Source organism: Pleurodeles waltl, chromosome 8, assembly GCF_031143425.1.
Source record: "Pleurodeles waltl isolate 20211129_DDA chromosome 8, aPleWal1.hap1.20221129, whole genome shotgun sequence".
NCBI lineage: Eukaryota > Metazoa > Chordata > Amphibia > Caudata > Salamandridae > Pleurodeles > Pleurodeles waltl.
Window position 1 is genome coordinate 1,272,618,831 of NC_090447.1, and position 26,046 is coordinate 1,272,644,876.

A 26,046-nucleotide genomic window follows, 5' to 3' on the forward strand; every position below is an offset into this window, starting at 1 on the left:
CGCCGGCCTGTCGGCGGTGCCACTGCGTCCCGCGGCCCTGGCGGTTACAAACCGCCAGGGTCGTAATGAGGGCCAAAGTGTCCCCAGCGAAATTACAGTACTGTCAGAAAGAAGTAAAGTATTTGGGATACCTAATTGAGAAGGGAACTAGGAAAATTTCAAGAGAAAGGGTCACTGCCATATCGCAGATGAATCCTCCACCTACAAAGAGAGATGTCAGAATGTTTTTGGGAATGGTGAACTATTGTCATCAGTGGATTCCCAACTTATCAAGCATTTCAAAGCCATTGCATAAGCTGACTCACAAAGAAGTTACTGATCCCTTAGTGTTAGACCAAGTCTGTATGAAAGCTTTTACTGAATTGAGAGAGAGATTCTGTGCAAAGCCCCGGCTTTGGGAATGCCTGATTACCCAAAGCCCTTCATGTTGTTTTGTCATGAGCTTGATGCATGTTCTTTGTCTGTTCTGACTCAAGTCCATTGTGGTGTAAACTGTCCAGTAGCATATTTTCAGCTACTTTGGACCCAGTCGCAGCAGCTTTACCTGGCTGTTTATGCACAGTAGCCGCGGTTGGACTGAGCCTCACTCAAAGTGAGGGCATTGTGATGGGACATCCTTTAACTGTTATGGTCCCTCACTCCATTGAAGTTTTACTTACCAGAACCAAGACCCAACAATTGACTAAGGCTAGGTTAACCCGCCACGAAACTGTTTTTCTGGGTTTGCTTAATGTATTGTTGAAAAGGTGTACAGTGCTTAACCCAGCAACTTTGCTTCCAAAATCGAATATTGAAGTTGACAAATTGAAAGATGTCGAACATGACTGTCTAGAGGTTACTGATTTGTGCACAAAGCCAAGACCTGATATTCGAGATACTTGAGTGGAAGAAAATGATCAAATTATTTTTGTTGATGGTGCCTGTCTAAGAGTTAACATGGGAACATTGATAGCAGGATATGCTGTGTGCACAATCTCTGGTATACTTGAAGCATCCTGGCTTCGGGGAGTGTGCTCTGCACAAGTGGCTGAGTTGGTTGCCCCTATTAGAGAATGCCAACTCTCTGCACAGCTTAAAGTTACCATATATACAGACAGCCAGTACGGATTCGGAATAGTCCACGACTTTGGCCGCATATGGTCTTTGGGGTCACCAGTTAGAAATGGTGACAGAATTTATGATTTGTTACAAGCTTTACAAATGCCCGAAAAGATTGCTGTGGTGAAATGCAGTGCACACCTGAAATCACAAGATTTTGTGTCAATGGGAAATGGATATGCGGATCAAGTCGTGAGGTTTTGCGCATTGAACTGTGTATCGTTCAAAGACAAATGGGAATTGTAACCTGAAGAAGAAATAGGTGCCAGTTACACTCTAAATGTGATTGACACTTGGGAAGAATTGAAAGCGCTCCAAGATAATGTTGACAAGGATGAAAAGAAAACTTGGCTAAAATTTAAATGTGTTCAGGGTGAGGATGATGTTTGGGTGTCCGGGGAGGGACAAGTGGTGTTACCAAACAATTTGTTGACTCAAATGGCTAGATATTACCATGGTCAAGCAGATGTTGGAAGAGAAGCCTTGATTTGAACATTTAAGCTGTTTTGGTTTAATCCAAAGTTTAAACAGGGTGCCAAAACAATTTGTCATCGTTGTGTAATTTGCCAACGGATGAACGTGGGAAAAGGGACTGAGGTCAACATGAACCACATTGGAAGAGCAGGAGGTCCATTTAGCAGATGGAATTCATTGAGATGCCTGTGTGTGTAGGATTGAGATAGGTGTTGGTGATTACTTGTATCTTTAGTCATTGGATTGAAGCTTACCGCACATGAAGAAATGACAGCTTTACAGTGGCAAAGTTACTGCTTAGAGAACTGTTTTGGTTTTCTGATCTCTTTAGAATCAGATAGAGGAAGTCACTTCAACAATGAAGTAATAAAATTACTATGTTCAGCTTTAAACATTGAGCTAAAGTTGCATTGTAGCTTCCGCCATGAAGTCTCAGGACTTGCTGAGCAAATGAATGGTACTTTGAAGTCAAGAATTGCAAAGATGTGTGCGTCCGCAAATCTGAAATGGCCAGACGCACTGCCGTTAGTTCTGATGAGTATGAGAAACACCCACAAAAGGAAAACTGGACTATCGCCACATGAAATCCTAATGGGCAGAGCAATGACATTGCCAGCGGTTCTTGCTAATGTCTTGTGAAAATAACAGATGATGTGGTGGTGGATTACTGCAAGGGTCTGGCTGATGTGGTTTGCTCTTTCTCTCATCAGGTGGGAGCCACCACACTGCAACCGTCTCACGATCAAAGCCACAACCTGAGAACTGGAGATTGGGTTGTGATCAGAAAGCACATGAGGAAGACTTGCTTGGAGCCCAGGTGGAAAGGGCTGTACCAAATAGTACTGATTACTCCTACAGCTGTGAAGTGCGCTGGAGTTCCAAACTGGATTCATGCCAGGCATACTCAGAAACTACTCTGTCTGGTGGACAATGAAGAAGAGTTGTTGAGAGTACCAACAACTGCTGGACACACCCCAGGATCTGAGAAAAAAAGGGGGCATCAGAGATTGAATCTGAGCAGACCAAAAACAGGATAAACACTACTATGAGAGGTGAAGTGGAAAACATACAAGAGAGTGACAGTGAACCAACCTCAACTGAGGTAGCAGGAGAGTCTAGTCAGAGGAGGGCTCTCCCAAAAGCAGACTGTCCTGAAAGGCAAACAGAGCAAACTAAAGACCCCGAGGTGGAAGGAGTTGAGGCGGATCAAAGCCAAAATGATCTGACTCCTCCTGAACCAGTTGCAGGTACATCAAGAGAAAATCCTACAGAACAAAGAGAAGTTACAAGTCCAACACTAAAAAGAGCATTGACAAAAGGTCCACTGAAAGGAGATAGGTGGCCAGAATCACAATCCACCAGGAAAGAGGCAATTACAGTCACAACAATTGAAGAAGAAATAGACACAACAACAAGAGAAGACTTGAGTGATGGAGAGTTAAATGAAGATCGAAGATTCAAAAGAAAGTGAATACGCAGGTCCTGAATGGGTGTATGCAATGACCAGTGAATGGCAAAGTGAATTTTTGTCTTTTTGTTTTGATCGAGAAATCCCAGGTCAATACTTTGGCACATGAAGAAGATCAATGAACTGAACTTTGCAAACTGTGAAACTAACAAAAGTGCAAACAAGACTATTGAAAGTAACCGGAAGAGAGTTTTAAATAACCTGATTTGACAGGCTGCTAAACTGATTTTGACCAATTGCTGATTTTTGACAAACTACCTATTTTTGACAAGGTCCTGGAAGAAAGACTGAAAGCTGTAAATAACCGCTAAAGAAGATTGAAGATTTTTGTTTTGTTTTTGCTGCATAGTTATAATTTTTTTTTCCTCTTCTACTTTCTGATTAGGTGCTGTAAATACATAGGTATTGGTTTGGCAACTGTGTGTATAATATTGTGTTTGCTGTTGATTGGATGTATGACTCCTCTTGATAAGATTGTAGCCAACCATACATCTGCTTTAGAGACAACTACCACACTCACAGAATTAAACAAGTTCAGAATAGATGAGAAGTATTTGCATGTAGACATCTCCCAAGGAGAACTTTCTTCTAATGTTTTCTATCGCTTATTGCATGAGTATGTTGAGACGATGAATGCAAGAGATTGTTATGTTTGTACGCAGATTCCATCATCAGTGGAAGAAGGAGTTACTTATCATAGTTTGCCCGTTACTTATGGAATACGTTGTAGTCTTTTACTAACAAGATTCTATAACCAGGAACACCTTCAGTATTTCTGATCAAATCATGATGTAGTGTTTTTGTTTGTTCGTATAATTAAGTACCTGAGTAGAGTAGCTAAGGAAAATACCATATAATTAGTGAAAGGATTCTTTGAACTTACATTAACCTTTGGTACAGCTTGCGCTCACAGAAAGAACCTCACATGCTTGCTTACACCTAGAGAAAAGTGTTTCTTAGATCAGACTGAAGACAGGAGAAAGGCATTAAAGGAGAAATTAGAGAAGGATTTAGAGAAAAGGACATTTAGAAAATGATCATGCGTTAAGCAAAATAAAGACACTAGGGAAATTAGCTTTAGATGCACACGTTATTTGTGAGAACGAGTGAACGTAGACATGTGTTTTTGTTTCAGAGTAAATGTTAAATGTTAAATGGACAAGACCCAGCATTTCCAGGAGTTTATTACATCTGTGGACCCAATGCGTATTACCATCTTCCAAGAGGATGGTACGGCACATGTTACTTGGGGATAGTGTTCCCAAAGATTTATCAACTTGAGAACCTGAAAAATACCTAGAATGATTGAATTACATCACAATAGACAAAAGGGAGAATCATTTTCTGGCATAGTTGGAGATATATTTGGAGCAATAATTCCTTCATTGGGAGTTATTCTGAATTCTTTGGAAATTCGAAAGTTGTCTACAATTGTGGTTAACATGCTGACTAATTTTTCAGGAGCCATGATCATAATGGATACAGAAATGGCTGCAGTAAGATCTATGACTCTTCAGAAGCGCCTTGCATTAGACATCCTTTTAGCAAAGGAGGGCGGAGTTTGTAAAATGCTGAACTCGCAACATTGTTGCACTTTTATACCTAACAATAGTAAAGAAATTAGAGGCCTCATTAACAATCTGACTAATGATAACGATGATTTGAAAGAGTTGAAAGAACCAGGAATTTGGGAAAAAGTTGGCAAAGGTTTTTCTTCTATCGGAAACTGGCTGGGCAACCTTGAGAAAAGGATAATTTCAAAATGTATTCAGATAATATTGATTATTGCAACTTGTATAATTGGAGCATGGGGAATTTATAAATTGTATAATGTGATTAAAATGAAGAAGTCGAAAAATGATCAGAGGAGGGAGGAAATTAAAATGGAAAAGTTCTTTAGAGAAAATTTGAAAAGGGAAAGGAGAAATAAGAGTTACAGAGAATGCTAATTTTAGGTGAACACAAATTTAGTATGGAATAATGTAAGGTATAAGTCATCAGAGGAGGGATTGTGAAAGCTGAATTACTTACTAATAATTTTCGTTTGTTATGAGTTAAGAATGTGCATAGAAGTAAGCTAATATAGAAATAATGTGTGACTTGGAAAATGTGCCCACTTGAGTGGCCGACATAAAATACATAATGCTTTTAGTAAATGCATATTACTATTAGAGAAGTGCAGGTGTAGCGAAAATTGTAGTAGTATGTCACATTAATGATTTCTTGCCATGTATTTGCTTATTTTACTATAGGCCTTAAGTTAGCGAGGTTTGGGCATAGTCTGCACAACCTCATAATAAGCTGTAATGTCTAATAAAATGGTGGGAAATGTATGACCTGGGAGCTCATGCTTTGTGGTCACACTGTGCTGACCAAACGTTTAGCAAATGTTTTAGACTTTCTCATGAGAACCACTGCTAGAATGTCTTGTATTAGAAAGTGTAACTTTGTAAAGTTTGCTGCATGAGACAGCGATGTTCCAGGAACCAAACAATGGATGCACTGACTGGAGAACAGATTCCAACAAGAAGGTTACCTGACGAGTCTGATGATGGGAACAGGAGAGGAGGAGCCAATCATTGACATGTGAAAGACAGTTTCATTATATCTTAGATCTGTATTTAAGTTTCTGTTGGACTAACTGTAAACGTTTGATTTTCTGACCAATGACAAGGTGGGAAGTTTCTTTAGGAAATTCTATCTTAACCTGACTGCACAGAAGAGAGGGAGCTCTTTTCTACTCTGACTTTCCTCAGAGTGGTTCTGTTTGAGGAGCTGAATATGTTCCTGATGACTTTATTTCTAACTTTTACTTTATTGCTCAAGTTGCTAGTGCTGAATGCTGATCCCTCAGAGATTGCTTCTTAAATGGTTCAGATAGCTTAAAGTACCCCATGTCTGAGCCATTCCCTTTCACTGCCCCGTTGCTGAGGCTGACCAGACAGGTGTCCAACTGATGAAGAGAATTGCAGCTTGCTGGTCCATACTGAGGCGAGGTATAACAAAATGCTATTGTCCTTGTAGATTTGTTCTTTGTTTCTGGGTACCAACTGCTATTTTGATAGAGCCATAGTTTAGATCTTTTTCCAAATTAACTTTAACTAAATTGTTTTGCATAAAGTCCAAAATGCTCTTCTAATCAGACGTTTAGTTAGGGAGCCCTGGAAATGTTAACAAATTGCAATTAACCAAGAATTGATGTTGAATCTAGATGTATGTCATTTCTATTGTGCAGTTATTTTTTCTGTTAATTTGTATTGTGACTCTGGAATGCTTAATTGTTAATGATTTGGTTAAACTGAGATTATTTAGAAGATTTGGTCAGCCGGTGTTATTCATATATGTTTATCATTTGGTATTGAGACTGATTTAAGTGACATTAGCATTGTTAATATAGGGAAATCAACTTTCTAACTTTTACATAAAGTTGTGATTATTCATGGGCAAATGGGTCATGGTGTGTGAAGATTATTGACTCCAGATGAAATGTTTGCTTATTGATTAATGTTGAAAGAATTGTCGTTTAGATGTGAAGCTCATAGTGGAATCACTCCAAGCGTAGTCAAAAGGTCCATCGAACCTCTAAAGTGTCCCCTTATAAATTAAATTATAAAAGACCAACTAAGGTCAGATGTGCTCACACCCCTGAGCCCCTTTCCCCTGCCCTCCATGGTCCCTTGAGATGCACTGCCCTTCCCGCATGCCCAGCATGGTCAACCTGTTGCCTCTGTAACCTCCTCCCTGCCCTCAATTATCCGAGTCCGTGCCCCTGACATCTGCCTCCTCACAGAATTCTAATTAACAACTAGATTGCTAACATTCTATATTTATTTTTAAAGTGTGCCAAGCCTGATGTCATTTGATGTAATCAAAACTGTAATACCTAAAGCAATTCCTTTAGAAATTATAAAAATGAGAGTCTTGTTCCTATAGAAATTATGGTTAGTGCTGTGAAAACTAAAATGAGAACATATTGTCTGAGTTCTCAAACAGCGACAAAGCACTTTTAAATTATTTGCTATCTTGATTTTTTTCATCCAGTTGATCTCTTTATTATATGTTGCACTTAGGAGTTAGAATGTGGCATTACGGGTAGAGCTGTAGACTTTGCAACTGGGGAACCAGGTTTGAGTTTCAGCATCAGCTCAACGTCTACTGTTTCTGGGAAAATCACTCTCCATACCCAAAGCCCAAAATGATTGTGTTCTTGTGCAATGTAACTGATGCCAATGTAGAGCACTCCAATACCTTTGGGTCAAGTCTGCACTATATAAAACTGTAAAAAAGCAAAACATTTAAGTGTTTTGCATACTTCTGTCATTGGGCAATACTTGGGCTACATTTGGGTGATATTTGTGCTATATTTGGGTGCTTTTTTCTCTGGTGGCCATGTTAGGAGATTTCTTTGTTGTGAAGCTCCCCGATCTCCTCATTCACTGCAGTATCCTCAGTAGAAAATGCTTTCAGTTTTCCACTTCGATTCCATCAAGATGGCGGTCAGATATTTCACACTTTTGGCACAAATTCAGAATATGTATGTTTCAGTCTACATGTCAGAATTTTTTTATTAAATAGAAGCAGGAGATATTTAAGAACTCACGGGCCCTAATTTTTCTTTCTACAGCACTAACCATAATTTCTATGACAATATAAAACCCTTCATGTTGTTGCTTTCTAAATTAAATGTTTTAAGTTTTACCAGTTTGATTCAATCAAGATGGCTTCAGGTGTGCCACACTTTAGTCATAAGTAAGACTGCAGTAGAACACAAACTACTGAACAGATTTACACCAATTAACAAAACATACACTTTCTGCACCAAGAGCTAACTTTCTGCCAAATCTGGTGTAATTCCGTCCAGCAATTCAGGCTGTTATCGTGTTCAATTAAAATGTGAAATGCACTTTTTTGACCTCCCCCTTTTTTTCCCACCCCCACTTGACGGATCACCCCAAAACTTCCCATGTACATCAAGACTCTTGGGCACACTTTCTTGGAATATTTCAGAAAGATTCATCAAATTGTGCCAAAGATATAGCCAAGTCAAGAAATGATCTTTCTATGGAAAATAGGTCCTAACTGTAACTTTATACTGACGACTGCCAGTAGGTCATATTTGTATATATATATATATATATATATATATATATATATATGTTCATTGAAAAAAACAAAGGTTACAGGGACGTTATAGTTAGGGTCACATTTTCAACGTAACAAACCATAGATATTCACCTGGTATAGTTAGAGTTATCTCAAGTAACTAAGATAACTATAACTCACACCCCCACCATGCACAGTTTTTTCGTCAATAATTTTAATGCAAATATTACATTGATTTTATCAATGATGTTATCAAAGATGCCATGAGTGTTGTAATTTTTGGGGTAGTTAGCAGTGCATTGTGAGGGGTGCGAGTTACCTTTGAGCCTAACTATAACGTCCCTGTAACCTTTGTTTTTTTGAGTGAATTTCTATGTTTTTTTAAATCCTATTTCCTATTTATAACATGCCTGTAACCTATTTTTTTCAGTTAATTTTTATGGGTTTTTTAACGTAAGGTAATTGTTATTACTATACATTAATACAATCACCGCTGCGCACAGCCTTCGGTCGACCACTGCCTTCCGTGCGGGAGACCATGTGCACCCCCCCAGAATCCCCGGAGACGGCCACCTCTCCGGGGCATTAAAAAAATACAAAGCAGGGGGGGACGCTTGACCCCCCGCAGCTCTGGGGACTGCCACCTCCCCGCGTCTTTCAATAAATAAATACAGTGTGGGGGGCTATGTGGCCCCACACGGCCCCTGGGGACTGCCACCTCCCGAGGCTTCAATAAAAGAGTGGAGGAGGTCCGTGTTGGACCCCCATGCCCCAGGGGCCACCATCTCCCTAGGGCAATGCTCATTAGAGGCGGGCCTCACGGCCCCCTTCATGGAGCTAATAATGGCCCTGGGAACTGCTACCCCCAGGGCCGGCTCCTGCTATGTTCCGGGGTGCCCATCCCCAGGACATAGCTGTTTAACAGCTCCCACCAAGCAAAAGCAAACAAAGTCCGCTTTCTGACAGCAGGAGCTGTCAAACAGCTCTCGCTTGCAGAAAGCAGAGTTTTCATCCTTTTTCCTGCACGCAAGTATACGTGCAGGGAAACAGTTTAAAACAATTGCTCCCACAAGCAGGGAGCTGGTATTTAAATCAGCTCTCTATTTCTGTGAGCAATGCCAGCTCCTGCAGGACACGGAGAGTTGGCTAGGACCGCGGGGGCCTTGAGGCTCCCCCCTGTAATCCTGTCACTCTCCCTCTCTTTCTTCATGCCATAGCGGGATGGAAGAGAGAAAGAGAGAGAGAGATTTGCATTGCAATGGTCTCTGCATGTAATGACTTCAAATAGTAAGACTAGCAAGATGTTTGGTATGAATGTTAGACTTATGTTGGGATGCAGAGTGGAACAGAGTAACTTTTGGGCTAATGGTCAAGATCTAGTGCTGTCATTCAGTAGGCTGAACGTTCAAATCCTAGTATTGCTTGGCAGTGTGTTTGTTTGTTTACTGGTGTATTGACAGTTAAATCTTCCTAGTGATGGAACATCCACATGCGTGCGTTGACTGTCATTGGTATGTCTGGAAGTATCATAGTAAGGAGTCACCTATGGCCTGAAGGGGAAGGTCACAGACCCTCCCACTGACAGTTGAGGGTTCTACTCCAAGTGTGTATGTGGTCATTTTCATTCTTTCATTTCTTTTAAACTTCAGACGTTTAAGGTTCATACTGAAAGGTGATCTCAATCTTTTTAAATGACAAATACATTTTTCTTTTCAATTTGTTCAGAAATATCTCATTCTAAGTATATCATTCATCAAAGTCTAAAAAACTATCTATCTCTCTCCCTTTCATTCTCCTTCTCCTTCTCTCTATTTCTCTTTTTAAATCTGTTTCTCCCACTCACACACCTACTCAGACCCTTACACACCCACTCTCAGACCCACTCAGACACTCATGCAGACACTCAAAGACCCACTCAGACCCTCGTTTAACCACTCACAGCCCTCCTCAGACACTAACGCACCCCCTCACGGACCTACTCAGGCCCTTACGCACCCACTCACAGACCAACTCAGGCTCTCACCCACCCACTCACAGACCCACTGAAACCCTTACACATCGACTCACAAACCCACACAGACACTGACGCACCCACTAAGACATTGATGCACCAACTCTGACACCCAGACAGACACTCTCACAGCCACTCTCAGCCTCAGATACACTCTCTCACACCTATTCTCACACCCACAGAGACAGGCTGCAGCCAACTCCCTCTGCGCACGGCCAAAGGCGTTGTGCAGCCTGTGGTTAGCCGGGTTGGCAGCAGGGTCTGTTTTAAATGCCCCCAGGGCCTGGCCCACTTGGGAACTTAAGGGAAATCAGCCACGATTTCTGCTGAAAATGTTTTTTTTAAATTATTTTTTGCTCTGGGTGGCTCCCTCTGGGACCCCAGCACCATAGCTGTAGCTACCCTGGCCTCTTTTCTTTTTTTTCATATATTTTTCTGGGACTCAGCTTCAACATGGCTGTCAGCACTTCCTTGTTGAAATGTCAGCAGCCAATCAGATCTAAGAACGTGAATGGGAGGGTTCACAGATTTTTTGCATCCCTATATGTACAAATTTGGATTTTCTTTATTTTCTCTGAACTACTGAACGCATATACACCAAATAACAAAAAGAGCTCTTTCTGAACAAGAGCTACCTTTGGTGTAATTGTGTCCAATGGTTTGGGTGCTATTGCTGTTCAAAATCCTATGGAAAAATGCATGGGGGGAAAGCGTTTTGGGACCCCCCCTTTTTCTCAGCCCCTGCTTGATAGAAACTTTCCAGACCGTGAAGTGAGCGTCGTATTTCCTTGGATAATTTAGTGAAGATTCATCAAACAGTGCCAAACTTATTAGGAAAACAAAAAATGCTTTTTCTACAGAAACTAGGTCCTAATTTTAACTACCTAGTGGTGACCGCCACTCTGTAATGTGTGTGTATATATATATATATATATATATATATATATATATATATAAATATATATATATATATATATATTACCTAGTGGTGGTCGCAACTAGGTAGTTATAATTAGGACCTATATATATATAGTTTACTGAGTGTTACAGAGTGTTGGTAGCCACTCTATAGTTATTGTTAGGGTGACCAGTTATAGGAATATAGGGATTTTTGTCTCTTCATAACTTTGCATCCATTTGACAAATGTGTGTGTAACTTTGCAGACCTTCTTCCCCTATTTCTTGTTGGAAGGACTGAATGATTTGATGTGTTTCAGCAAAGTAGAAAGAGGGGTCCCAAAACAGGCTTCAAATCTAGTGGATTTTTAATGGACTTTGAATTTTGCATAGCGTAAATACCGTCAGCGGGATTATCATAAAATTTGTCAGTATTACTTATTAGGGGGTGCAGATGATTCTGTGGGGTACTGCAAGTAAGTGAGGTAAATAAATTTAGGTAAGTTAATGCTAATGTAAACCTATCAACAAATACATAAGGAATAGTATACATCTTAATCTACATACGTTTTCTTTGCATGGTCTCTGGCTCAAAAAATAAAACTGGCCCAACAAACCAAACAAAACCCAACTTCTTTCTGCACCCATGTACAACAAAACACAAAATTGACCTAGGAATGAGCCGTACAAACTACTATTTGGGGGTGTGAGCTGGTAGACCATATGAAGAAAGGTGGGGTATGGCCACCAGGCCACTTGTGCCCCCCTGTCCCTCCCCACCCCACTTGCCTGAGTTGATGCACCTGTCTGTGGGGTGCCCTACTGCTCTCCCCTCCCTGTGGGGGCCGCGGTTCCCCTCCTCCCACCTCCCGGTTCTCTAACCCCTTGCTACCTAGGCCACTAAGGTTTTTATGCAAGCTCTCTCTTCCTGATTGGATTGTGAGACTACGCACTGCTGAACTGCCACCCTGTTGTTACTGTTCAATGTACTGCATGATGCAGTCTGTACTGTTATGTGTAAAAATGTGAATAAACAAATTTGGGCAACAAAAACTACTATTTGGAGGCATGATAATTGGCCACTGGGAAAAAAATGATAATATAATTTTTTATTACGATAACAATGATTGCCTTTCATTTACTCCAGCCTTTATATGTAGCACAATCCTACAAAAAGTAGCAAGGAAGCTCAAAGAATAAATTAGACTCATTATGTAAAATTTCAGATTTAGTACATGAACAGCTGAAACCCCCATTTATGGTCAAATGCTAATGGAAATCTATGAACAAATACATAACAAACAGAATACATCTAAACGTACATAGGTTTTGTTTGCATGCTCTCTGTCTCACAAACAAACAAACAAACAAAAACAATCTTCCTTTTGTACTCCTATGCAACAGAATGGAAAAATATCCTAGCAGTGAACTACGCAAACTACTATATGGAGGATATAATAATTGGCCATTAGGAAAAAATAATACTTCAAATTTTTATAACAATAATGATTGGCTTTCATTCACTTTGTGCTTCATATGTAGCACAATCCTACTTAAAATAGGAAGGAAGCCCAAAAAAATCTAGACTGCATATATAAAGTTTCAGAATTACTACATGAACAACTAAAAGACACATTCAAGGAGACATGATTATGTAAATGAATAAACAAATACATAGCAACTACAATGGATGTAAAGAAATAACTCACATTAAATCCAATTGCCATTTTGTAGTTATAGTCATTATTTCCAAAGATAGGAATTCCTAGGATGTTACCTCCCTAATAACAGTCTGCCTGTTTGACAAATCAGCACATAACTTTCCAGACCTGCAGCATTTTCTACATTTTCAGATGATGTAAATGTTTGTGGGAATCCTCAAGGGGTGCAAAGGTAGAAGGAGGTCCCAAAACACATTTTTCCACCAATGCATTTTCCATAGACTATTGTATTTGAAGTGGTATGAAAAGGGCTAAATGGATTTCTGTGAACTTTGGCAGGATTATACATTATGGTGCCAAGATGATGCTTTTTGGGTACTGTAATTAAGTAGAGTAAGTATTTTTTACGTAATAGGACATTTAAACTTAGTGATATCTGTCACTCTGGTACTTTCACATAATTTCACAACATTTTGTGAAACTACAGCAGTGCATGGCCATAAACCTATTTAAAAATATATAAAAATATAAATAAATCCCATACCTTTTACCACCTTAATAAAGTGGTTATAGGTAGAGATCTACTAATGACCTATATCTAAGGCCCTAACACTGAACACAGCCAAAATGTAGAAAAAACAATATGACTCCCTTTTCATTCTCAAAAAGCAGCCATTACCCAATTATATACTGACTTGTCATTGCCAAGTACCATGGTATACTGCAATTTATCACTGTATACCATGGCCCAAAATATAAGTCCTAGCTGTATTATTGGATTGTGGTACCCTTGCATCACTCATGGCACTCAATGCAATACTTAAGTCGGAATGCAAGGTCACCATGCGTGGCCCTCTGTTGATTGGTAAATCTAGAGAAAAACAATTCGCTGTTTTGCATTACTTTGTACACCTTAATGTACATTGCTCATAAATTTCGCATACATCTGTATGCCATGCCATTGTAGACACTTCACTATACTCCATTCCACTCTACGCTTGTCCACTGTATGAGACTCCACTCTACGCCACTCCATTCAATGCTATTACACTCTATGCTATTCCACTCTTTGCCCCTCCAGGCTACCTCACTTCATTGTATGCCACTGTACTGGGCGCTACTACACTATATACTATTCCACTCTAAGCCATTACACTGTACGCCACTAAAATCTACTGTATTCCACTGTATGCCACTCCACTCTACATCACACCCCTGTATGCTATTCACCTGTATGGGCCCAATTCTGAATTTGGCGGGCGGCCGGCGCCACCCGCCTGGCGGGAACCGCCACTTGCCCGCTCCGCGGTCAAAAGACCGCGGAGGCCATTCTAGCTTTCCCGCTGGGCCGGCGGGCGACCGCCAAAAGGGCGCCCGCCGGCCCAGCGGGAAAGGCCCAGCTACAAGGAAGCCGGATCCGAATGGAGCCGGCGGAGTAGCTGGGGTGCGACGGGTGCAGTGGCACCCGTCGCAATTTTCACTGTCTGCGTGGCAGACAGTGAAAATCCTGCTGGGGCCCTGTTAGGGGGCCCCTGCACTGCCCATGCCTGTGGCATGGGCAGTGCAGGGGCCCCCAGGGGCCCCATGACACCCATTCCCACCAGCCTGGTTCTGGCGGTAAAAACCGCCAGAAACAGGCTGGCGGGAAGGGGGTCGGAATCCCCATGGCAGCGCTGCAAGCAGCGCCGCCATGGAGGATTCCCCCAGCCGGGAGAAATCCAGCGCAAAAGCGCCGGACTCGGCTGGGCGACCGCGGCTTCACAGCCGCGGTCGGAATACAGGATGGAGCACCGCCAGCCTGTTGGCGGTGCTTCATCCGGCCTCCACCCTGGCGGTCATAGACCGCCAGGGTAGGAATGAGGCCCTATGCCACTCCACTGTATGCTACTCCACTTTACGCCATTTCAGTGCGCGGCATTCAACTGTACGGCACTTCATTCCATGCCATTCGATTGGACCCCACTTCAATGTATGCCACTCCACTCTATGCTATTACACTCTACCCCATGCCCCTGCATGCCATTCCAGGCTACACCTCTCCATTATACACCACTCCACTGTATGCTACTCCACTATACACTATTACATTCTATGCCACTCCACTGTGCATCACATGGCTCTACGCCACTCCATTCTATGCTAATAAACTGTATACAACTCCACTCTAAACCAGTCCACTGATGGTATCACACTCTATGCAACTCCACTCTACACCTCGTCAGTGCACGCCGCTCCACTGTATGCCACTCCACTATACACCACTCCATTACATGCTATTCCACTCCACACCATTTCACTGTATGCCACTCCACTGAAAGCTACTCCACTATATGCCACTCCAGTGGACGTCACTCCACTCTATGTTGCTTCAATCTATTCTATTCGATGGGACCACACTCCAATGTATGGCGTCCACTGTATGCTAATACACTCTACTCCACGTCACTGTAAGCCACTCCAGCCTACACCACTCCATTATACGCCACTCCAATAAACACTATTACAACCTCTGCCACACCACTGTACAACACTCTGCTCTTAGCCACTCCACTCTATTCAATTACAATGTACACAACAAACTCTATGCCAGTCCACTCTACTCTTGCACTGAATGCAACTCCACTCTACGCCTCTTCAGTGTATGCCACTTCACTGTATGCCACTCAGCTGTACACTACTTCAGTATAGACTATTCCATTGTACACCATTCCACTGTATGCCACTTCACTCTATGCTATTCCACTGTATGCCACTCCACTTTATGCTACTCCACTATACACCAATCCAGAGCATGCCCCTCCACTCTACTCCACTCCATTCTACGCTATTCCATTGGATGCCACTTCACTGTACGCCACTCTACTGTATGCTATTACTCTTTATCCCATTCCAGTGTACGCCACTCCAGTCTACAGCACTTCCCGGTACACCACTGCACTGTACTCTACTCCACTGTACGCTATTTCAGTCTACACCAGTCTACTATACACCACTCCACTCTACACTATCCTGCGTTACTCCATTCTATACCACTCCAGTGTACACCACTCCACTCTATGCCAATCTCTTTCTATGCTCCTCTGTTTCTACTCTACACCATTACACTATAAGCTTTTGCAATCTACAACACTCCACTGTACACTAGTCCACACCACTCCACTCTACACCACTCCACTGTACTCCTTTCTACACTATTCCACTGCATGCCACGCCATTCTACACTATTACACAGAATGCAACTTCAATCTTTGTGCCCCTTTATGCTATTCCACTCTATTCTATTCTCCTCCACACCACTCCTCTGTACTACTCTCTACACTATTCCACTGTGTGCCACTCAATTATACGCTATTATACTGTATGCAACTTTAGTCTTTGCCCCTATACTGTAATGTATTCAACTCTACCCCACCCCGATCCACTGTATATCACCCCACTGTATGCTATTACACACTACCACAGCCTACAATTCACCACTCCTGTCTAAGCCGCTTCACTGTACGCCACTCTACTCTATGCTACTATACTATTACACTTCACATCACAGCACTGTGTGCCACTCCAGGCTATGCTACTCCACTTTATGCCACTCCACTGTATGCTACTCCAGTCTACACCACTGAATTGTACTATCCTCCACTCTATATAACTGTACTCTACAAAACTCTACTACACTCTGTGCCACTGTACTAGACTCTACTCCACTCTATCCCCATACACTCACTGTCCAAATTTGCACTCAACCCTGTGGCCGTAGACTCTACTGTACAACATTCTACTCCAGTTTATGACAGCTTCCAACACTACATGACACAACACTCCAATCTACTGTATGAAACGCCACTCCATTTGATAACAGTTTCCTCGACTCTACGCTACGCAACCTCAATGTATGCCATCCCCATTCTGCGCTAATCCGCTGTACCCTACACCCCTCTATGCCATTCTACTATACTCCAATCTACTCTATGCTTTTCCAATCTATGTCACTCCACTCTTCACCACTCCACTGTACAGTATTCCCCTAAACGCTGTTCTACTGTATGCTACTCCACTTTACGGTAATCCACTCTATGCCACTACAGTGTACGGTAATCCACTCTATGCCACTACAGTGTATGCCACTCCACTTTATGTTGCTCCACTGTATGACCCCCCCACTCCACCACACTCCATTTCATGACACTCCAGTTAACAACACTCCCCTGTACAACACTCAACTCTATTGTTCAACACACCACTACAATATACAACATGCTGCTCCATTCTAAGATACTCCATCATACAATAGACCACGCCTCTCCAACATATAATGCTTTACTCCAATAGACAGTAAGTCATTTGATGCTACTCAACTCCGATCTATTCCACTCTACAAAACTCAACTCTATGACACCAAAATCTACAACACTCTCCTACAATGCACTGTACTACTCTCTACTTTAGGACACTCCAGTCAATGACACTCCACCATGTGATTTGCAACACATTTTTATTAAAACCAAAACCATTGACATACAATGAAAAAACAAAGCTTAAGGATAAGTGATAAATATTCTTTCTACACAAACCCAACTTAAAATCCACAAACATAAAAAATTGTAAAATAATAATTATAACTTCAATTTATAATTCATGCACCATCTTCAAATTACTATAAGTTGTGTATCTCTGAACACAGACTTGTCACCTCACTCACCACACTATGCTAAGTATAATTAATGTGTATTCCATGCACTGTTTATAGCCTTGCACACTACATGACTTATAGCATGTGAAATCACAGCACTAATAACAGCACATAACTTCTCAAAGAAAATTATTTGTCACAACACAGTGCATGGTAGAGTGGCAAATTATAGTTAGTGTTGTTCTGCTGGCGACCTGAGAAGAGTGTGTAACAAGGTATGTTGCTTATAATAATTTGAAGTTGGTGGATAAATTGGAAATGAAAGTTGTAACTACTAAAACTTTAGAATTATTAAAGTTTGTGTAGGTTAACCTTGGTTTGTATAGTGAAAATACGTTTTCTCAACTATAACTAAGCTTCAACCTTTGTTTTTTTCATTGAATCTATATACCTATATATATATTTATATATATAGCCTAGTAGCGATCGCCACTACGGCACTAGGTAGTTATAGTTAGGACCATGTTTCCATAGAAAAGTGTTTTTTGACTTGCCTATATCTTTGACACCGTTTGACGAATCTTCATGAAAAAAAAAAAATTAAGTGTGCCGGTGATTCTTATTGCGCATGGGAAGTTTCGGGGTGATCTGCGGGGACCGAGAAAAAGGGGAGGTCAACAGCATGTTTCCTATGTTAATTCCCAAAGGAGATTTGAACATGACTAAAGCCCAAACCCCTGGACAAAATTACACCAAATTTGGCAGAAAGGTAATTATGGGTATGCAGATTACAATCTCAGTTATTTGGTGTAAATCTGTTCAGTAGTTTTTGAGATATTAAAGGGAAAGAAAATTTGTATATTTAGGGCCGCAGATCCTCCTTGACAAATTTGTAAATGATAAGAGCTTGTGTGCAGAGCTGCAGAGCTCTGATTGTCTTCCAACACTCAAACCAGGAAGTGTTGGTAGCCATCTTGGGACTTGGCTTCAGTCAAAATAAGTGTTACAAAAAGGGGGCCATAGTAGGTACACCCTGACCCCTTAGCTCTGGTCCCAGAGGGACCCCGCCAGCACTAAAAAACACTTTTAAAAAGAAAAATTCACGATGAAGCTGCAAATTTGCAAGAACATTTTTAAAAAGAGGCCTCCGGCTGGGCAAGGCCCCTGGGGCATTGACATTTTGAATGTGGGGAACACCACTCCCTCGGGGTACAATTTTTATTCAAATGTGGGGGGGGCAGTCCTGCCCCTCCGGCAGCCCTGGGAACTGCAATCTCCCCAGGCACAAATTGCCAACCAATACGGAGGTGGCACAGCCCCCCAAAGTCCGAGGGACCACCACCTCCCTGGGGGCACAAATTGCCAACAAATGCGGGAGGACCACCTGGCCCCCTGCAGTTCTGGGGGACTGCCACTTCCCTGGGGCACAAACTGCCAACCAATGCGAGGGACCGGCCTGGACCCCCCGCAGCCCAGGGACTGCCACCTCCCCAGAGCAAAATTGCAAACCAGTGCAGGGGTGCCGCCCAGCCCCGCAGCATCCTCAGGGACTGACACCTCCCTGGAGCTTAATGAAATTGAATGCAGGGGGGCCACCCAGCCCCCTGCACCCCCAAGGAATGCCACCTCCTCTGGGCTTAATGAAATTGAATGCGGAGGGGCCATGTGCCCCCTTCCCCCTGCAGCCCCAGGGACCGCCATCTCTCCAGGGCTTAATGAATTTGAAAGCGGGGAGCCACCTCGGCCACCAGTAGCCTCAGAGAGCAGCACCTCCCAGGGGTTGTATAGGTTGAAGGTGTGGTCCCCCCATACTCCCCCTAAGGAGCCATAGATGCCCCTGGGGACCGCCACTCCCCAGGGCCGACTCCTGCTATGTCCTGGGATGCCCATAGCAGTTTCCACTGACTTGGCGGGAGCTTTGACAGCACATATATATATGTGTGTGTGTGGTGGGGGGTGATTTTATTAAACAAAAGGCAGCATTACATAAAATTCTGCTGTATAAAAACCCATATTTCAAAGCGCACCGCAAATAAAATATGGGAAATATTTCATGGTTCCCTGCAAAATGCATAATTCATCATCATGATCACAGCCCCCAAACCATTCCACAAAGCTTTAACATTAACTGGGGTACTAGTATTTGGCGGCGTAAAGGACCAAATGACGTGACAAGGTTTTAGTAAGTATGCAGCAATAACTGAAAATTATGCGGCACATTCTCTGACAGTATTATTTTTACTCATAAAAGCAACCTTTTTTGTGAACTCTGGAAATTTTGAAAATTGTCCAACAAATGAGGTGACAATTGCAGCAAGCTCAAAAATGTGTGGTAACTGCTTCAGTCACAGAATTGCATAAATCATCTGGCTTTAGGCATTGTCCATTGTTTTAACAACAATTAATTCATGAAAGGTAAGCCTAAATATTCTAGGAGCGATCGGTGCCTATTGGTAACTGCAATTTGAAGAAAATAGGTTTTGCAACATAACTCTACCCCAAAAAAGCATGTGATATAAAAATGCATAATGGGTATCGTGTAACATGGTCTTATACTGTCATATCTTGGTTCTGTTGCAATTTACAAAACACTCTGCCTTTGGCCTCTTGGATTATGATGTCACTAGATCCCCTTGGTGGCAATATTGGACAACATTAAATTGCTATGTGATATATATAAATATATATACACACACACACACACACATAGCATCTTCTCTTTTGTAATAAAGGTTATATGAAGAGTTAAATACCAATGTCATTAATGCAGTGTTTTGTTGGTAAACGGTCAAAAGAACAGTGAAAAGAACGAGAACAGTATGCTTCACCTTCATAAAAAAAAAAAAATGTTTTTTTAATAAAGGTTATATCAATATTTAAATATCAATGTCATTAATGTAATATTTTAGTTACTAACGATCAACGGATTGTGAAAATAATTGTTAAAAGTATGCTCTTCCTTAATCAAAAAGTAGCAAAGTTTGCAAAACGTATTTCTACATTACTTTGTTTACAACATGCATCCAAAAATGTTAAATTCTGCAACATTCAAGACCTGCTACAGTTTAGTGCCACAGTGATAAACTGACTTCGGTGCTGTCGGGATGGTGCATTTGTTTCCAAGAACATTTTACATGTATGCTTGCTTCGGTGCTTCATATTCTCACCACGTTTTAAAGACTGGTGAATAAAAGCAGATCCAGGGTCCAACTCTCAGAAGACCCGCGAAGACACTGCGACCTGGGTGAAAATGGTACACGCTGTTTCATAACTTTAATGTCTTTGTTGTGAACGGCGACATTTTTACAAACATTGCTTTGAACAATTGATAATAATGTGTAAGTTATCACTGATTGGCCGCTAGTTTGCCCAGTTAAAAAAAAATGTTCAAGCTCAGTGAGTGATATAGGATGTCCGATGTGCGCCCCAGTGGCGCTGTGGACTCTGAGAGATAAAAGAGCGAAATACGTTCCTCGTGTTTTTCTTCCGGTATAGGTACGCCTGCATGCATGCATGCCTGAATAAATACACAGAAAATTAATGCCAACAATGTACACCTAACAAGATTTGGCGCGCAAATAGAAAATGTTTACCTTGAATATACAGCAAGAAACAGCTCGAATATTAGTTTATTGGTAATGGTTGAATAAACCTTGTTTAAATTTATTTGACTGGCAGTCCTTCTTTAGCCGAAATGTGCATGTGTACGAGTATCTGACTGGGCAAGCGTGTGTGCGTGTGGAGTTTTGTGCGCGTGGCTGTGGGCGGGTCTGTGTTGTGTCCGTTTGTGGTCTCTGCGCGAATGTACATGCTTGTGCATGTGTTGGAGCGTACCTGTGCGTGCCTGGTTCTCCATGTGCTTACCTGTATGTATGTTCTTTCTCGCTGTCGTGTGTCGTGTGCGCGTATGAGCCTGTGTTTGTGTGTGTGGATGTGGCTGTCTTTATGAGTAGGCGTCTCTGAGTGTGCAATGGTGCCAGGGCGTGCCTGTCTGTATGTATCTGCTTCTGAGACTATTGTGCGGATATGAATTTGTATAAGCGCTCGTCTGTCTCAGTATATATATATATATTATATATATATATATGTCTGTATATTTAAAAACATACACTTCTGTGTGAGCCGCGCAAGCCAATTTTCACTGATCATTTGCACAGCACTATGGGGCCATGTGACATTGTGATATTTATTAAAAACCTTCTGGAGGGTCAGGGCGAAGTAATATGAAGAAGTAAGAAACGAGGCGACAATTTGGCGGTGGGTATGGGGATTTTGGGGCGGGGGTGGTTTAAGAAACCATCACTCAGGCCTGTCTTCTATAAAATGGCAATATTTCATAAGAAGCAGGCGCGCAGTTTTTAGTCTGGTTTTCGTGGCGTTTTAGTCTCTGTCTCCGCAGTTTGTCTGTGTTTCTCCTGGCGTTTTACTGTGTGTCTGTGTTTGCTCCGTAAAAAATCTATGTGGCTGGTTCCATAACTAAATTACCTTTGTTATGAATCTTCTGCTGACAAGTAAATACCCCAATAAAGTAGATGGGCTAAAGTATATACAATACTGGGCGTGAGGCAAATATGTACAAGAGGAACGCACACAGCTATTCACAAATGGCCGGCAGGACACTTTCTCCGCTCTGTACTAAAAAGTTGGTGAGCCTGTATTACGTGGCTGGACGTCTAACCAGCGTAAAATACTTTACTCGTGAAATGCTTTTCGAAAGGGTAGTCTTGCGATTAGAGCAGGCCAGCCACAGAAACAAACAAGAACACAAAAACATATAAACTCTACAGTAATCTGGGTAGGGTTAGGGTACCTCTGGTTGCACGGTGCCTGGTGAGAGGAATTTAAGATGATCTGTATTTGCTGTATATTCTGGTACTTGTGGTCCGACATTTATATTGTGACAATTTAACAAAACTCCAGGTACCAGAATAAAAGCAAGACCCTCGATTACAATATCCAGTCAAAACTGACATGGCAAACGTGAGCTCTGTGCACGATTCAGTAACTGACATCTCAAAATATAAGCGCTGGACCGATAAATCCTTAAAAGTGTCCCGGAGAAGAGCAGGAACCGGATCCCCTGGGGGCGCGTCTATTGCAGTCCTCTGTGCCCAGCGGCCTGGGCACGGCATGTCCTTGCCTACGCTGCTCCCAGGGGAGCTCACCGTTTCTCCGGCAGCCTGCTGGTGCCCCCTGAGGGAGAGCGGGGAGCCAAGCTGGTGGAGAGCAGCAGGTCCCCAGGGGCCTCCCCCGCCGCGTGCACCTCTTCCTTGCCCAGCAGGTCCCCAGAGGAGACCAGCGAGTCCTGCTCAGGGTCGGCGCCCCGGCCCCGCTTCTTGTCCTCCTCCTTTTTCCATTTCATGCGGCGGTTCTGGAACCAGATCTTGATGTGGCGCTCGGTGAGGTTGAGCATGACTGCCAGCTCCACCCGCCGCGGCCGCGAGATGTACTTGTTGAAAAGGAACTCCTTCTCCAGCTCCAAAAGCTGCGCCCGTGTGTAGGCCGTCCGCGTCCTCTTGTTCTCCTCCTGCTCCAGCAGGTACGAGCCACCTAGGGAAAAGAAGCAGAGGTCAGCACGGGTTAATGAGAGCAAGTCGACTTCTACTGCAAGGGGGCGCGAAAACACAGGGCGATAAGCCGTCACTGGAGACGGACCAGTGTCAAACCTCACTATTCGAATAGTTGGGCAAGCATTGCCGAAAAAAACACTTATTGGGCAATTATTATTTTTTTAGCCAATTTAGCTTTTATACACTTAACGCAAACATCTACTTGCTGGTAGTTTGCTATTTCCGGACTTTTCTAATTGCGTATTACATTGTGCTCGTACAATCCTTTGAATAGAAGCAACATGCTTTAATTGCTTTTATATAAAATGCCACATAACACAGTAAGTTACACTTGAGTTATGATAAAACACTTTTTATACTCGATACTCGCACAAGTATTTATCGAATACTTGAAAAAAGTATTCTCCAAAACATGCCAGTTCTATGAATACTTGCCTAAATAGGCAGATAATTAAGGAACTTCTATTTGACGCATACATAGAAGGCTGTTATTAATCAAAAATGCGGTGAACTCTGGCTAACTGTTAGAAAACATTTTACTACTTGCCAAACATTTGCCCATAATTTGAAGAACTGTTGATTAGTTCATCAGATGGGTCATTTCTAATAGTTAAATATTCACACATTCAAAATTCGGAATCTCTTACAGCGGATAACTGGTTGCGGTTACAGGAAGGGGCAGATTATATTTTGTTCAACACACTTGGTAAGGGGCATAGTCCTTCTGAGAGGCTAGCGCTGTGAAATGATACTAACACATTAGTAATGTAAACGCATCGTCACCTATCAGATATTGAAAGTATTTGATGTTTTCGAACATATTTTCATGTTATGTATGTCACATTAGAAATAACTTTCTTGTAGCAGTGCATTTCCAACACGGGTTGCTGGACACATAAACTTGATTTGACCAGGGACATTTTTGAGATCGGATTGCAAAAAAAATCAGAATATTGGGAAAGAGAGCAGCCATTTGGGACTTAACTCAAGAGAACCATGTTTGGTAGATGGGTTACATATGTTTTCTACACGTTTGAACTATGGGACCTACAGGGAGGTGCGATTAAGCCCCGAGCCGGGACTAGAGACCAAGGTATCCGAACATCTTTGCTGGACTTTGGCCTCTAGCGGATAGAAGGGCACCAGGTCTAACTGGAGTTACCTGGCGCTCTGTATGGATGGAGCAGGGGTCTTGAGATCAAGCCCCAACATCTCGTAGATTCTTCATTTCCCAGCTTCAAACAATTCATCATATGCGCCTCCCCGTTAAACTTTTTTTTTTGTTAGTTGGTACAAGAACGTGCTTCGTTTTTTTCGGCCGGCTGTCTCTGATGTCACGTCTGAAGCTGGCATTACGTTCTGGGATCTGACTGAATTTAGACTTAACATGTAGAACCCAAAGAATCAAAATGGAATTAAATCAGAGCACTAATGGTTTATAACCGATTACTGATTTTACTGGTGGTGTTTAGATGTTTATATTCTTGAAAATAACGTATTTAAAAGGCTGAATGCGTTCAAATGTTTGAAGTAAAATTTCTCTTCTTATTTGTTTTAATTGTTTTAAATGTTGAAAACATAGTCAGCTTTCTTGCTTAGTGGATGTGGTTTTAAAATTGAAGCAAGAAAGACTGCAGGACATAGGCTTGAAGGTCAGCAGAATACTATATCAAAGTTAAACATCCGTACCATTTTAACTGTCCAGAAGGAAATGCTTAGCACCAAGGTGCGGCACCCCGACAATGCTGGGGCGTGTGGAAGGATGGGGCCTTCTTGCGTCTGTAACTGACCATAGACAGACGTCATAGGTGGACGTTAGTTTCAAGACTACGAAGCATATTTTTTTCATACATACTATATTTTACGACCACATTAAAACTTTACTTAGTTGTTGACCACATATGAAACTTTAATGAAATTTACAAGCATTTGGAACAACAGTGGCTTGTTCCTTAAATACATGTAATGTTTCAGGGATACACAATAATCTATCTATCTATGCTACACAGGAGGATTTGAAAATATCATTTATGTTGTGTTTTTTTAATGTGTATTAGGTTTCAAAAATAGATTAAACCATAAACAGCAACGGGGATTTAAATCATTGCAATGAAATAGTATTACATTATGGACCTGACTACAAGTAGTGCAGAGTGGTATCTGGTGCTACCCTGCAAGATTACGAAAGAACCGGGTGCTTACTTGCACTGGTCACTCCACTTGTATTTCCATCAACAAATCCTACCTGCAGAACAGACGTGAATTTCTGTGGAAACGCTCCCAAAATCAGGGTGTCTCGTGCTGTAATGGGCCTGGTAATTCCAGGGCCCGTATATTGCTCCTCATTCAGGCCGGACAACTTTTAAGTATGCTCTACAATGATAATAACTGGATATTTAGCATTTGCCTGATTATGATTCATTTATGGATTACAGATGTGAAAATTAAAAAGTTGCAAACTTTTTCTCTCGCAAAATGCCCATAAAACACACTAATACTATGGGCCATATTTACACTTTTTGTGCGCCGCATTTGCATAATTTTTTTATGCAAATGTGGCGTAAACTTAACTCCATATTTATATTTTGACGCTAGACACTTCTAACGTCAAAATATTGGAGTTTGCACCATTTTTTGGATGCATGAACCTACCTTGCGTCAATGAGATGCAAGGTTGGGGTTCCCATCCCAAAAATGGCGCTATCCCCATTGCGCCATATTTATCCCCTGTGCAAAAATGAAGCACAGGTGGGAGGCGGGCCTATATAATGGCGCTAAGCTTGCTTAGCACCATTATTTAACACCTAGGTCTGACCAGGATTTAAGGTATCTGGTCCACAGGTGCCCTCCCCAAGCCCCAGGAACACCCCCAACCCCACCAGAGGGACACCGGAGGATGGGGGACCCCATCCCAGGTAAGAATTAAAAAAAAAAAATAGTCATAGGGGGCTCTAACTTGGGGCCCCCAGCATGGCACAGGGTCCAATGTCCATCCACAGGTGACACTTGTTCCCTGTGCTGGCATTTGGGGTGGTGGGCATGACTCCTGTCTTTTCTAAGACAGGAGTCATGTTTTTGGTGGTTGTGCACAAGGAAATGGCGCTCATCTGGTTAGCAGCATTTTTTATGCCTCT

General features: G+C 42.1%; 1 protein-coding gene across 1 annotated transcript in view; it reads right to left on the reverse strand.

Annotated features, from left to right (window-relative positions):
* Window positions 1–20,187: 20,187 nt before the first annotated feature.
* Window positions 20,188–26,046, reverse strand: part of PDX1 (pancreatic and duodenal homeobox 1) — a 35,131-nt gene continuing 29,272 nt past the window's right edge. Inside the window, exon 2 of the mRNA XM_069202210.1 lies at window positions 20,188–22,892. Within this exon, the coding sequence (XP_069058311.1) occupies window positions 22,504–22,892 (389 nt within the window). The 3' untranslated portion in view covers window positions 20,188–22,503. The remainder of the gene's footprint in view (window positions 22,893–26,046) is intronic.